The sequence below is a fragment of the Tenrec ecaudatus genome, chromosome 15 (genome assembly GCF_050624435.1).
Source record: "Tenrec ecaudatus isolate mTenEca1 chromosome 15, mTenEca1.hap1, whole genome shotgun sequence".
NCBI lineage: Eukaryota > Metazoa > Chordata > Mammalia > Afrosoricida > Tenrecidae > Tenrec > Tenrec ecaudatus.
In genome coordinates, this window is record NC_134544.1 from 17,798,218 (window position 1) to 17,812,716 (window position 14,499).

General features: G+C 52.0%; 1 protein-coding gene across 1 annotated transcript; it reads right to left on the bottom strand.

Annotated features, from left to right (window-relative positions):
• Positions 1 to 4,444: 4,444 nt before the first annotated feature.
• Positions 4,445 to 10,800, bottom strand: GRP (gastrin releasing peptide). The gene is made up of 2 exons (XM_075533223.1): positions 10,662 to 10,800; positions 4,445 to 4,743 (listed from the first exon to the last, which is right to left on the bottom strand). Exons 1-2 carry the CDS (start codon positions 10,798 to 10,800, stop codon positions 4,445 to 4,447), a joined length of 438 nt encoding a protein of 145 aa, XP_075389338.1.
• Positions 10,801 to 14,499: the final 3,699 nt, after the last annotated feature.

Genomic DNA, 14,499 nt, shown 5'->3' on the forward strand with positions numbered 1-14,499 from the left:
CATTCTGAGCTGCTGCCTGCCTACTGGCATAATTGCCGAAGACAAAGCGGGTGCATAAGCAAATGCGGTGAAGAAAGCTGATGGTGCCAGGCTATTAAAAGATAGAGGGTCTGGGGTCTTAAAGGCATGAAGTTAAACAAGTGGCTATGTAGCAGAGAAGCAACAAAGCCCACATGAAAGAAGCAGATCAGCCTGTGTGATCATGGGGTGTCGATGGAAAACAAACAAAAAATGCCCTATTGTTGAGAATGAGGAGGATTGGAGCAGAGACCCAAACCCATCTGTAGACAGGGACATCCCCTCACAGAAGGGTCACAAAGAAGGGATGAGTCAACCAAGGCGCAGTATAGCACCGATGAAATACATGATATTCCTCTGGTTCGTTGAGGTTTCCTCACCACCACCACCACCCCCCACTATTATGACCCCAGTGCTGGGAATGTGGAGGGAGGAGGGGAGGAAGGGGAGAACCAATCACAATGATCGACGCATAATCCCATCTCCCAGAGGCCTCAGTCCAAATGACAAAGGGAACCAAAGATCAATTCAAACCCTTCTCGGAGCTCAGATCTTAAATCTTAAACCAAAATGATCACAGAGCGATCCTCAGCCCTGAGGATTATGGGTTGGACTCCGGCACCGGCCACAACTCCGTTTCATGTGGCAGAAGCAACGGCGTAAAGGTTCCATTCACTGCAGAATAGAGTCAAAGGATGCACGAGGGAGACACAGTTAAAAGAAAGCTGAAGGTTAGCCGTGCCGATTATTAGCCACAACGGGTCACAATGCGCTGCCGCTTGTTTGCTGTGATGCAGCGGTAGCGAGTCGGGCACTTTGCACCCATCTTTTCTGAATTAAGGAACCATCTCTGTCACTGAAGTGCAGGGAAAGGCTCCGCGTTACTAACTACATCTCTGGGAGCGCTGGCAGCAGGGCTCCCGGCTTGATTACGAAAATGGGAGCGGAGAGCATATGTGGATAGTTTTTAATTTTAAGAAACATCCTCCAGCCTCTGAAAACCCCTGCTGCTAATTCTGGAAATGGTAGGCTACGTTATTAAACTTTGTCTTTACACTCAGAGCTGGATGAGTTCCTAATATAACTAGTCTCTTGGCATCTCTCTCTGCGTGTCTTTCTTTATTTTTGCATCTCTTCTCTTTTCAAACTGTTGTTTGCTGTTGTGATGCAGAAGACACACAGCAGAGTAGACACCGATGGAACCATTGACCTGTTCCATGCGGGGACTCCAGTGACGCTGTACAAACTGGGCCACCACTCTGCGCCTCCTTCCCCTGAGCTGCGCCTTCTCCATGAGCAGAATCTCAGTCCCCTAGGTTCCCAACGAATTCTTTCTGCTTGCTATTGTCAGTCTGATTCTGTCTTAAACGCACTGCCATCCAGTCGATTCATGGCAACCCTCTAGGACAGGGGAGAACTACTACCCCTTTGAGTTTCTGAGACTGTAACTCTTTACAGGAGGAGATAGCCCATCTTTCTCCCAGGAGCCCTGGTGGTAGAGTGGTTATACATTGGGCCGCTGACTACAAGGTTAGCAGTTTGAAACCACCAGTGGTCTCATGGGAGCAAACCTGAGCTCTCTACTCCTGCAATGAGCTAGTCTCAGGAATTCACAGGGGACCATTCTACTCTGTCCTGCCGGGTCATGGTGACGTGGCAGTGAGTATGTTTTGGGGGTTTGAGCAGACTTGCCAATATGAGCCATTGACTTAATCTGAGGTGGAACAAAATTGTAGGGGGATTCCATACTTGGAAAGGTCTAACAATATTTAGTAGAAAAGTAAAGCCTGGTTACACAAAGGTGATCTTTTTTCTCCCATTGCGCTCTAGATACCAAGAATTACTCTCCTCTTGGAAGCATCCTTTCCAAGATGCAAAGAGGCTGCCCACTGAACCCCACCTCACTGCCAGGCCTCTTTTGAGGATCCTTAACGGTTAGAGCATCTCCTTCTCAGCACGCAGAGGCCACCCTGATCCTCGAATTTCCCCAAACAGTCCACAGACGGCAGAGCCAGGCTGAAGGAACAAGCAGCTCAAGCTGATGGCTGCCTTTTTGTTTCCAGACTCAGGAACAATACCCCAAATCAAACTCACTGCCGGGATTAGTTTCCGCCCACAGCGACCCTCTAGGACAGTGTAGAACTGCCCCACTGGGTGTCCCAGGCTGCAGATCTTTATAGAAGCAGAAACCACCTCTGTCTCCCACAGAGCAGCTGGTGGTTTTGAACTGCTGACTCTGCGGTCAGCAGGCCAGTGAGTAAGCCACTTCACCACTGGGCTCCTCACTCAGGACAGAGGTGGTACTGAATTCTCCGAGCTGATTGGATTCCCATTTTTCTCTTTGCGGAAAAGCAACCGAGGCTTTCTGTCTGTTGTTTAATCCAGCTCTGAGCTGCTGCAGGGCATCGTGTGTGCCACTACTGTAGATGTAAGGGGAAGACCTGCTGCGGCGGCCTCCATTTCAAGTCCCTGCGACCCACGGGGGCCAGAGGAGACCTGTGCTCCACGAGGCTTTGGGGGCTGGTTTTGGAGAAGAAGATCACTAGGCCTTTCTAGGTGTACTTGAACCCCCAACCTTTGAGAGAGCAGTGGAGTGTGTCAACCACTCCCACTATCTGAGGTCGTGGAGCACAGAGAAGACGCTTGGCAAAGCCGGGAAAGGGGCCAGCGGTCGACAAGTGAGGGACTCTGGGAGAGCAGTCTATGGGGAGTGACAACAGAGTGTCCCAGGCAGACCGCCCCAGGATCTCTCACACTGCTCCCACCATTAAGAACTACGTGATAAGCCTTTAAAATGAAGAGGATAATAGAATTCACCCAAGACTGCTGGGAACAGAGGCCGAAGGAAACCGCTTAGCCCACAAAACCGAACTGAGCATTCCATCACACTAGCTGTTACAGTACGACTATTATCACAATGACTAGTCTGTTGTCATACCTTTCACAGAAATGTCATAAACATTCATGGTATCACTTCCTTGTTCAGTTGCTTTGCTTTCTTGCTAAAAAATTTACTCTCTCCTTTATCCTGCTCATTAAGCATCAGGCTACTAACGGAAAGGTTGGCCGTTCGAACCCACCAACTGCTCCCAGGGAGAAAGATGAGTCAATCTGTGCCCATCAAGATTTACAGCTTCTGAAACCTCAAGGAGGCAGTTTTACTCTCTGACATGATCGCTATGAGTTGGAATTGACTCAATGTTGAGGTAGAGGTGGGCGTTATCCTGATTCCTGTCCATGGAATGTAAACAATGCCAGTTTGTTATCATTATTGTTCCCGGTATTCTGTAAGAGCCTACGTAAGACCCATCAGTTGACCTTGGATACGTTCACCAAAATGTTGAAATATTAGCATAAAGCTTGCCCTAGATAAACTTGGGGCCAATGCAAGGAAATACTCCTTTGTATAAAGGGGAGCAAACAAGCAAGCTCTCTTATGAAATCATCTGTGAGTTGGCTCCTTCCACCTGTGTTCATCAAACGTAAGCCTAGCTGTGCATCTACTAGGTCTTACCCCATATTCTGGTCGGACCTGGCAGTGAGGATGGGGAATCTACTAAGAGGAGAGTCAGGAATAGGAAGATAAAGCAGAATGTGTGGTCAATTGCCTCCGTGCATACCTGTCTCCTTTGCCATGAGACCCAAAGATAGACTGGATACTGCCTGGCAACCTTTACTGAACATATTGATCAGAGATTCCACAGAAAAATCCTGATCAGAGATGGGAAATGTGGAACAGAATGACAAAACTCACAGAACTCAGACATTTCGGGGTCCTAGAGGTTGAATCAACCTCCAAAACAACTGCCAGGGTGAAAAAAATGTTCAAACCTTAAATCAAAAACACCCTCTGAAGTCGTCTTCACACTAGATGACAGTGCGGCTCAGTTAGTGATGAAGGCCAGCCTGGAGCCCTGTGCCCTCTAAGAACTATCCGTAATGGGCTCAGATGGACAACAGTACCTCGGAAAGGGTAGCTAGGAAGCTTGGGGGACAGTAAGTTCGTGTTGATGAGGCAGGACAATTCAGAAAAGGCGAGAGAGGACGGCTGCAGCGTGTAATCAATGTCACTGAAGGGTGCCCATAGAAATGGTTGACTTTTAAATTAAGGCGTCCTGGTGGCCTAGTGGTCCAAAGTTAGAAACCACCAGAGAGAAAGACAAGCTAAGGCTTTCTGCTCCTGGAACGAATGGAAGTGTCTGAAGCCCAGGGGCAGTTCTCCACTGTCCTGTCAGCAATCAACTCGGAGGCAGTGAGTACAATTCCTAAATTGGAGTTTGGTACCGGTGCTCCCTCTGGGGGCTAAGAGAAAAGGAATTGAAATGTGGAAAAGGGAAGGCTCTTGGGGAGCAGCCACTGGTATTGGTGGCCACCTGGTGAATGTGGTGGCCCTGAAGGCTCGCATCAGAAACACCTTTAGATGTCTCTACTCCAAAGTCTCTGTCTTCCACCACTCCCCCCACATGGGCATGGGCAATTTACCTTCACGTTCAGGACCTCTGTCTTTGAACTTGTTGCTACCCTCGGGCTTCCAGGTTGGCTGACGGTGACCCAGGAGCTGGAGCGGAGGTGGTTGGCCACTCCTGTTCTCCTGGGCTTCCATGAGGCCCAGCAAGTTTCGGGCAGCCTCTTCCCACTTCACCTGCTCCGGCAGTGACTGCTCCTGCTTCCCATCCTTGTCCACATACGGAGACTCTCCGGTGCTCTTTTTGCCCATTAAGTGTCCTGTGGAAGACACAAGCGAAGCCCAGTGTCACCAATGTCACCAAAGGGAATGAGCGAACGCGACATTCAAACAAGACACACGGATGGCTTTGGTACTCCTTCCTCCTAAACACAGAGCAAAGAACATTTTTTGTGTTAGGCGGTCGGCCATCTATGGCTGCCTTTTCTCCCGATTTCAAAAGCATGTAAGGAGCTAGGTGCGTTGGAGCCCTGTGCTTGGCCCCAGCGCGCCCACTAACAAGCTGGGCCACCCGCACCAAGCCATTCCATGCTCTCCACTGGAGAATGCGCAGGGGCCTTCCGTTCCAACAATTCTATCATCAGTCCTGTGTGCGCGGATTTCTATTCTCCGCTGAATGGCGGCGTGGAAACAGCGTTCCTGGACAATCTTTGAACTGCTGCTGAAAAGAGAAGTCCCCGTGGCGTCCTTTGTGTGGCTCAAAGGAAGAGGAAGAATGCCAAAGTGGTTTCTGCTCGGGTACCAAAGGCATTTCCATCTCAACCCTCTCAGGGTTTTAAAGCTGAGATTGGATCGAGGAAAGTCCACTTAGAAAAGGTGCTCTGAAATGAAAACACACACACACACACACACACACACACACACACACACACACACACACACAAGCCAGCCAGCTGCCAGTCCTGACAAACCGCCCTCAGAGTAGAATTCTCCCTTGCGTGTCCGAAGTGGAGAGTTCGGGTACTCCATATTAACAGTCTCCGGGCGGGCAAGCAGTCATGGTGGCGCAGTGGTGACTTGTGGGCTGCTAGTCTCTGCCACCCACTCCTTGGGAGAAAGACAGGCTTTCTGCTCCCGTGAAGAGCTAGCCTTGGGAATGCATGGGAGCTGTTCTAGCCTGTCCTATCAGGGCTGCTGTGAGCTTGAATCAACAAACCCAAGAGGGTTCCCCATGGCAAAGAGGCCTGGCGTCCCAAACCTGCGTCCTTACCCCCTCTGTCCTTTGCTTCAACCGACCGAGCTCACCAGTCTTCCTCTCTGTCATGGGTCTCTCACACCTCTCTAGAACTGGGCTTCTTCCACTGACCAGTTTCTCACATTTCGAAATCGCTGCTGCCATCCAAAGCTCCCCAGGCAGGGCTCTGAGTGAATCCGTGTTATCCAGCATTAAAGAGGCCCAAGGCAAACACTATGAGGAATAACACTGGAAGGCCCTTTGGTGCCTGGAAGCTGAGCAAAAGGCCGCTTCCCAGAAAGTTCCATCCTCAACTTTAGAGAAATCCTCCGGTGGCTTTATTGCCTATGTACATCTTTGGGGGGGGGGGTTTCTTTATATTTTTGCTATGATGGTTGAGAAGATTTACGGCAAAACACACAGCAGCTCAAGAGTTCTTACCCGTATCCTTCTGTGGCACCGGTGACTTTCCTCAGGTTGGACAAGTCACACCCTCCTCTTCGGAATTGCTCCTCCTCCAAGGACATAAACGCAGTGCCTCCCCCGACCCCACAGTTTCTATCTTCTCCTTTGAGTTGCTATTGCTTACTTGAGAGAAAGACGACGTCTTATACTGCCAGGAGGGTAGACACCCACAGAGGGCAGTTCTACCCTGTCCTATAGAGTCACTGAGTCAGATTGACCCGCAGGCAGTGAGCGCATGTGTGCGTGTTCATTGGCTCCCATACAGGTGGCTCTTAGAAGAGCCTGGTGTTCGAGGCAGGTGGTCTGTACTTGGGAAACGATACTGCTATTGGGTTTGAAGAGGGTTTCAGTGGGGTATCTGCGACTTCAGGTTTGAAAATGATCCCGGGGCGATCCTTTCTGAGGTTCACACATCCTCCTTGGCACCACAAAGTCTAGCGTCCAGGAGAATTTGAAATTGTGTTCTGCATGGTCCCCCTTTAGGTCAGGATCTTTGAGAAAATCTAGCATGCACCTTTTGCCAATCCAGCTTTTTCTTTTAAACAGGGTCATGCTATATTGACAGCCATCCCAAGAATTGGCTACCCTTGATCCATGGGGTTTACCCATCACCATAAAATGAAGCTCACTATGCTTGGGTGTGTGTTCAACGCACATTTTAGAGACTGGCATATGGGTGGTTTACGAGGCCGTAGATCTTCATAGGAGCAGAAAGCCTCATCTTGCTCTTGAGGAGGGGCTGGTGGGTGGGTTCAAATCTCTGCTCTTGTGATTAGCAGCCCATTTGGTAACTCAGCCCCCCACCCCCCCACCCCCCGCCAGCGATCCTTACTCAGAGCCCACGGTCTACTGTATTACATCGCTCTTACGTGCCTTTAATCTCCTAGGGACATGATGCCATTTAAAATCACTCTGGAGTCTGGAAGTAAGGATATGGCGTACAACAGGATTTCTAATGTTGTAAGAAGGAATCGGGATCCCTGATCCACACATCCTGACTCATGATGTTGACTCAGAAAAATGACTTCTGTGAACATTGGGGGCCTTGGAATCCTGCACTGCACTGAGCACCCCTGTTGGTTGTGACATGACTGGCCACCCAAGTTGGAGACCTAATTGAGAACAGGGTCTCCACGGAAGGACTACAATCCTGGAGTGATCATTCACTAAAGCTCGCTAACGTCACGTTGATTCCCACTCATGGCGACACTAATGGGCGGAGTAGAACTGCCCCTGTGCATTTCCGAGGCTCTAAGTCTTTGTGGGCATGGGAAGCTGCCTCTTTCTCCTGTGCAGTGGCTGGTGGAGTCCAACTGCTCCCCCTGTGGTTAGCAGCGCATTCGGCCACCAGGGCCCCTCACTCATTGGCTTGGTCAGCTTGTCATTTTAATGTCCACTCAATAACCTTACATTCAGCCACCAAGCGGATTGTGCTGGGCCACTGCCCAGCCAGTAGCAACGCATTTGGCTTTCTTCCGATGGAGGAAATTGAGTCACGCTGATGGGAGATCAGGTTTGAACCCTGGTGTGCCCAGGAATGACCAAAGCCATGCTTGCGCTCCTTGATGGAGTGTCATCTAGTGAGGATGCTACACTAAGGACAGGGATGCAGAGGGGACTGTGGGAGATCTTTGGACAAACAGGAGCTTCATTCTTGCCAGGCCTGGGTAGATTTATAGAATTTCCTGAAACGGAAGAACCAAGAAGACCTCCTGCTGCATTGACTTGACTTTGGTCCCTGTGACGTGTGCACGGCTGTGAGTAAGTCGTGCTCTATCTCCTGGGCCCACAGACTGGGTATCAATCACATCTCATGAAGCCCACACTCTCTAGGGCCCCTTTGGCTTTTGAGCTGCCCACGGTCAACCATCTCTATGGCAACATGGATGGGATACTCTCTTCTATCTGTCCCTGCCCTCATCTGTCATCTGTCCACATTGTAAGCATGGACATAATAGACATCACATAGACACAAAAGACAAAGAGACATCAAACGGACACAATAGATAACAAGATAGCCTCTTAGGGAAAATAAAAGGTTGGCCAGAGGGGGAAAACAAAACAAAACCGATTGTCCTTTTTAATCACTTAAAGATACTACTGTAGGGCAGGTCTAAAGCAGATGAATTTTCTAGAAGCTCTAATCTTGAATATTATCCTAGGTGAGGATCCATCTACCTCAAGACCCAGAGGGAAGTGTTGAGTAAAACTTCTGAGAGCAGTCCTGTGGAACCGCACAGACAGTGATTGACCAGTGCGTCCTTCAGGCAGCACGGCTGGGTAAGTAAGACAGGGCTCTGGGATTCATTCTCTGGACACGGACCTACTATCAAAGGGAGAGCCACCGCTCGGACTATTTAATAGACATCAGGGAGATGGTCACCGGGTGAAGCCTGGACACACGGTGGTATGTCTACCTCACAAACACAACCCTTCCAGGGACAGCATGCCAGCCGGAGATGCCATGCCATTTCTCACGTGTCCATTGCTATACCTTGTTCCTCTGCTGGAAGAAGAAGCTGGCTTCCTAACCTGCCTGCCAGTGCAGACCAACAGCTTCCTCCAGGCCACCAGTGTCTGGATGAAGCTGGGCACATCTCAGTTGCCTGCCTTCCCTGATTCAGGAGCAAGGGACCCTGGCCAGAGATAGGTGACAGGGACATGACAAAGCCGGCCCTGACATGCCATGCATTCTGGTCAACGCTCACATTTCAGCAGAAGGCAATTTCCCCTAAAGCAAATTTGCATCTCCCCTACCATGTGTTGTCAGGTCCCGGGGGACTTTACACGCGCGCGCGCGCGCGCGCGCGCACACACACACACACACACACACACACACACACACACCTCTTTTCCTTGCTCTTCCTACACTGGACACAATCCCCAACAGGAGAGAGAGAAAAACGAAGATGTCTGAGAGCAAATCAGAAGCGTGTCCTGGGGGCTTGCCTCTCCGCTCCTTCTAGTTCAGGTACCACTGTGTTCAAGTAACAACGACAGACCAACTCCAAAGTGCAGGCAAACGGGGGTGGGTAGTGGTGGGGGTGGGGTGGGGTCTTGCACCAGGAATCAACAGGCTTGGAAGCAGAGCAGTGCGGTTCCTCATTATTCCACTGCATGGCAGTGCTTTGGGGGTTTGGTTTGGTTTCCCAGCTAACTCCCACCCCTCCCTCCGACCTGCAATGGTGGTTATTTAATAGTTATCCTTTTCAGCACCAAGAAGGTAAAAGAGCAAAAAGAGGTGGGGAATCCAGAAGCCTCCCTCTACTTTCCCAGCCCATTGGCTGGTGCCCGAGTCAGGAATCAGCCACTTTCCCTAAGCCCCCAAAAGCTGATTTAAAGGAAAGAGCCAGTCCCCTGTTTGGCTTCCCCAACTCCTGGAAACAAATGCAGGGCTTCTGGGCGTCACCTCTCCCCGCCCCTGCTGGACACACTACTCGGGTCACCCTGTCCCTCGTAAATCGAACATGCTCCACTCCAGGGTCTGCTAGAGAGAGCAAGCGTTTCTGTGAGCAAGGATGAGAACTACTCCATTCTGTACCCCAGAGGCCTCCAGTTCTCGGGCAGGGCACCGGGAGTGGAGGACCAGACTGTTCCCGCTCGTTACTGCCGGGAAATTCATCCTAGGCGTGCAAATCTATGAAGGATTGATGTGGGGCTTAGCCAGCAACACACTCCTTACTCCCTCTCAACAGCACCCTAAGAGTCAGTGGGAACACAACCCTTTGTGTTGGGGCTAGAGGTGATGTTGAGCAAGGCTGAGTGCCAAGGATGGGGTCAAGAGGCGGAGGCTGCCCACCCCTCCCTGCCTCCCACCTGCCCAAGGCCAAGGGTGCGCACTCTCTTCCCACCACACGGGGCCCCACCACCTGAACTTGGGGAACAGGCACCAGGGACTGGCAAACCCACACGCCCAGGAGAGTGGGGGCTGTGGACAGATGGACAGAAAGAGTGTAGAGTAGCGCGCAGGGAGGAGCTCATGGCTCTAGCGAGGAGGAGGAGGGGGTTGGGCTCAGAGAGCAGAGAGGCTGGGGCAGCTCGGTTCCCCCAGCGCAGAACAGCTCCTTGGATCTGGCGTTCTGGGTGCAGCGCAGGGGACAGAGATGTTGTTGCTGAAGGAAGAGAAGGGACGTTGGAACCAAAGCCATCCATGTGGGGTGCCGATCTGAAAGCCGGCAGAGCTCCCTGCGCTGGGGTCTCAGCACCTGTGCCTGCACCAGCCCCGAGCGAGCGCAGCCTGGACTAGTCCCTCCGGCGGCGGCGGCGCCGCGCCCCAGCGCCCCGCGCCCCCAAAGTTATGCAAGGAGGAACCTGGCGGAGGGCTTTGGGTGGCTAAGCAAGGAGGGTCCGAGTTCAGAGGGCCAGGGGCTGCGCCCTAGCTAAGGGCTGGGCAGCGCCTTGGGGAACGGCCGGCAAGGGCTGGGGTCAGCGCAGCGGGTGTCGCGCCCGTGGCTGGTTTGGGGCGCTCGGGCTCTAGGTTTGCATAGAAGGAGCCGAATCCAGGACTCGACCCTGAGCCGAGGGCGCGGGGACACTCACCCACAGCCCAGTGGTTGCCGCGCGGGTACATCTTGGCCAGCATGGGGCCTCCGTCGGCCGGCGCGGGGGCCGCTTGTCCCCGGGGCGCGCGGCACAGCACCAGCGCCAGTAGGACCAGCCAGAGTTCGCGGCCGCACATGTCCGGTCGGCGGGCACGCGGCGAGGTGGCCGGAGCGCGGGAGCAGGGGACCTCGGAGCGCCGCCGCCGCCGCCGCCGCCGCAGTCTCTCTGCGCGACTTTATATGCAGCCCGAGCGGAGCAGGGGGCTAGGCACCACGGACCCGGCGCTCTGACGTCTCCCCCCTACCCCCGCCCCACACGCGTCCTTTAAAGCCATCCATCTCCCGCCAACGATGACAGGCGTGCGCGCGCTGCCCCCGCTCCCAGTCCCCCACCGGTCAGTGCCCCAGCTGGATGGAGCCCGCCCCTCCGGAGTCTTCCTCGGCGCAGCTGGGGAGCCGGCGGCCCCACCCGCCCCGCCCCATCGCCTCCGCCTCTGCTCCACGCGGAGGGCACGGTGACTCCTCTCCCGCGCCTGTGGGGCGCAGGGCAGGGCACCTCGGATGGCTGCTTCCGGCAGGGCAGGGCAGGGCTGGGTCTCTGGGGGATGCACCGGTTTGTCATCACTTTGAGCCCACCCAGCGGAGCCACCAAAGACAGGCTTGGCAGTCTCTTCCAACCAGATCGCAGTCTCTTGACCGCAGAGAGCAGGTAACAGCAGGGTCAGCGCGCGCGTGCGCGCGCGCGCGCGCGTGTGTGTGTGTGTGTGTGTGTGTGTGTGTGTGTGTGTGTGTTCTGAGGTTACAGCCTTCCATCCTCCTCCATGCACCTCTTTCTCACAATCCAGCCCCCAGAGCTTCCGGTGCTTCCCACCCCTCACAGAGCGCACAGATCCACTCCCAGAGTCCGCAGCACCTGCACTCTCTCCCGCGGGGTTTACTTCACGGATGGATGCGGAGAAGAATCCATCTGACTTGGAAGGAGGGCAGTGAGAGGCTCTCCAGAAGATAGGTGGTGAGGCGTTGCCCCTCATGCATTGGGCACGTCAGGAGAAAGCAGTCCCCTGAGCACAAACTCTAGTGGATCCCGACTCATAGCGACTCTGCAGGAGAGGGTAGAGCTGCCCCCGTGGGTTCCTAGACTGTCATTCCTTAAGGGAATACGAAGCCTTGGCTTTCTACTGCACAGGGACTGCCGGTTTCCTACAGCCCACCCAGTGGTGTGCAGCCCAAGAACCACTAACCAACAGGGCTCCTTATGGTAGAGGATCAGGGCAACAGGAAGATTCTGGAGAGCTGGATGGCCACAGGGGCTGCAACAATAGCCTTGAACATAGCAACAACTGTGAGGATGGTGTGGCCCCAGAAGTAGTTCCTTCCATTGTCCCCAGGATTGATTTGATGCCTCCTTAACAACAGCAGTTGACACTGTGAGTTAGGTGTTGGGTTGTTAGCTGCAAACCCAACGGTTCGAATCTACCGAGAGAAAGATGAGGCTCTTCTGCACCCATAAGGATTTACAGCCTTGCAAACCCCATATAGCCTCACTGTGAGTCTGAATGGACTGATGGCAGTGGGCTTGGGGTGGGGGTGGGGTCAGTAGTAACAAGGAGCTCTGGGCGTGTACTGAACTGCTAACTGCAAGGTTGGTAGTTCAAACCCATCAGTCACTCCTCAGTGGAAAGATGAGTCTGTCTGCTCCAATAACGATGTATAGTCATGGAAACTCCATGGAACAATTCCACTCTGTCCTCTAGGGATGCCATGGGTGGGAATTGTTTCTGTGGCAGTGGGTTTGGTGTCCTTTGTTTGAGCTGCAGGCTAGTTCTGAGCAATGACGGGCACTGCGTTCATGACACATTCTGCCCCCTTATGGACGAACGTTTTCCTTCCATTTCTGATGGCAGTGTCCATCAGAGAGTTTCATTGTCCCCAGTCTGCTGCCACACACCTCTTTCGAGTCACATAACTTTCACCTGCTACTCTCTGTATGCAGACAGGTCACCAGCCCAACTCCTGGGGTTCGAGTTGCCATGGGCACCAAGGGCCTGGCCACCATAGCGCTGCGATGCTGAAGAGAAGGCGGTAGGCTGCTGTGGCCCAGGGGTTGTTCTCGGAGGCACAGTCCTTTCGGAGCCCTGGGTGCTGCTCCCCGTCGGGTCTCCGCAGCGCCATGCTGCACGGCAGCACTGTGCAGATGCTGTGGTAGTTGAAACTAGCATGCTGTTCGTGGACTGCATGGTGACTTGACACGTGCATGTTGGATGACTGCGTGCTTGGGCTTGGGAAGGTATTTCTGTGCTTGAGTCTGTCTGTACATGAGTCTGGAGAAAGAAGAGACCGTCTGCTTCCCCAAAGACTGAGAGCCTCGGGAATCCAAAGAAGCAGTTTGACTGTGTTCTGTGGGACCACCAGGAGACAGCGCTGGCTTGATGGCAGGGAGTTTTCTTGGTTTGGTCTCACGACAAAGAAAAAAAAGCATTTGTCCTTTTTTTTTTTTTTTTTGGTGACTTCCAAGATCGCTACTGGCTGCCAAAGAAATACAGTCATCTTCTCTCGAGGGAATGGTCCAAATGAAAATAGAAAGGAAAATGCCCACAAATTGGCTGGATCTCTGTCCCCCTGGGGCTTCCGTCCATACGTCCCCTCCCCAGGCCCTGCCATAAGCCTACGGCCCACTGTCAGCAAGGCCACCTTGTGGCACCAGCTGGCTTGATCAGGAACTAGGTCTTGGTTTTCTGTGTGGTCACAGAGTCCACAGATTATAATTTTTTTTAACAATTTACTGGGGCTCATACAATTCTTTTCACAGTTCATACATATACATACATCAATTGTATAAAGCACATCTGTACAGTCTTTTCCCTAATCATTTTTTTCTCTTTTCTTCTTTTACATTTTATTAGGGACTCATACAACTCTTACCACAATCCATACATATACATACATCACTTGTATAAAGCACATCCATACATTCCCTGCCCCAATCATTCTCAAAGCATTTGCTCTCCACTTAAGCCCCTTGCATCAGGTCCTCTTTTTTTTTCCCCCCTCCCTCCCCAGATTATAATTTTTTTAGTTAAGTTTCTGACTCATAGAGACCCTAGGATTCTACTCCCATACTTAGAGAGACCCACAGGGCCAGTTCCTCCCCACTCTATGGACTCACTATGAGTCAGAATTAATTCGATGGCAGTGGATTTGTTCATTTTAGTTTTTAATCATTTTATTAGGGGCGCATACAGTTCTTATCACAACCCATCCATCCATCCATTGTGTCAAGCACATTTGTACATTTGTTGCCATCATCATTTTCAAAACATTTTCTTTCTACTTGAGTCCTTGGTATCAGCTCCTAAAATTTTTCCCTCCCTTCCTCGTGGACCCTTGATTATTTATAAATTATTATTTTTTCATGTCTTACACTGACTGATGTTTCCCTTTACCCTCTTTTCTGTTGTCTGTCCCCCTGGGAGTGGGTTATATGTAGATCCTTGTGATCAGTTCCCCCTTTCTACCTCCCACCTTCCCCTTCCCCTCCTGGTATCGCTACTCTCAATATTGGTCCTGAGGGGGTTTATCTGTCCTGGATTCCCTGTGCTTCCACCTCTTATCTGTACCAGTGAAAATCCTTTGGTCTAGCCAGATTTGTAAGGTAGAATTGGGGTCATGATAGTGGGGAGGGGGAAGATGCATTAAAGAACTAGAGGAAAGTTGTATGTTTCATCAGTGCTATCCTGCACCCTGTGTTTGTTTGTTTGTTTTAATAGGACTCCCAAGAGTGTAAATCTTTATGAAAAGGATACCTGGTGTGCAGCGGGTTAAGCACTGGGCTGATA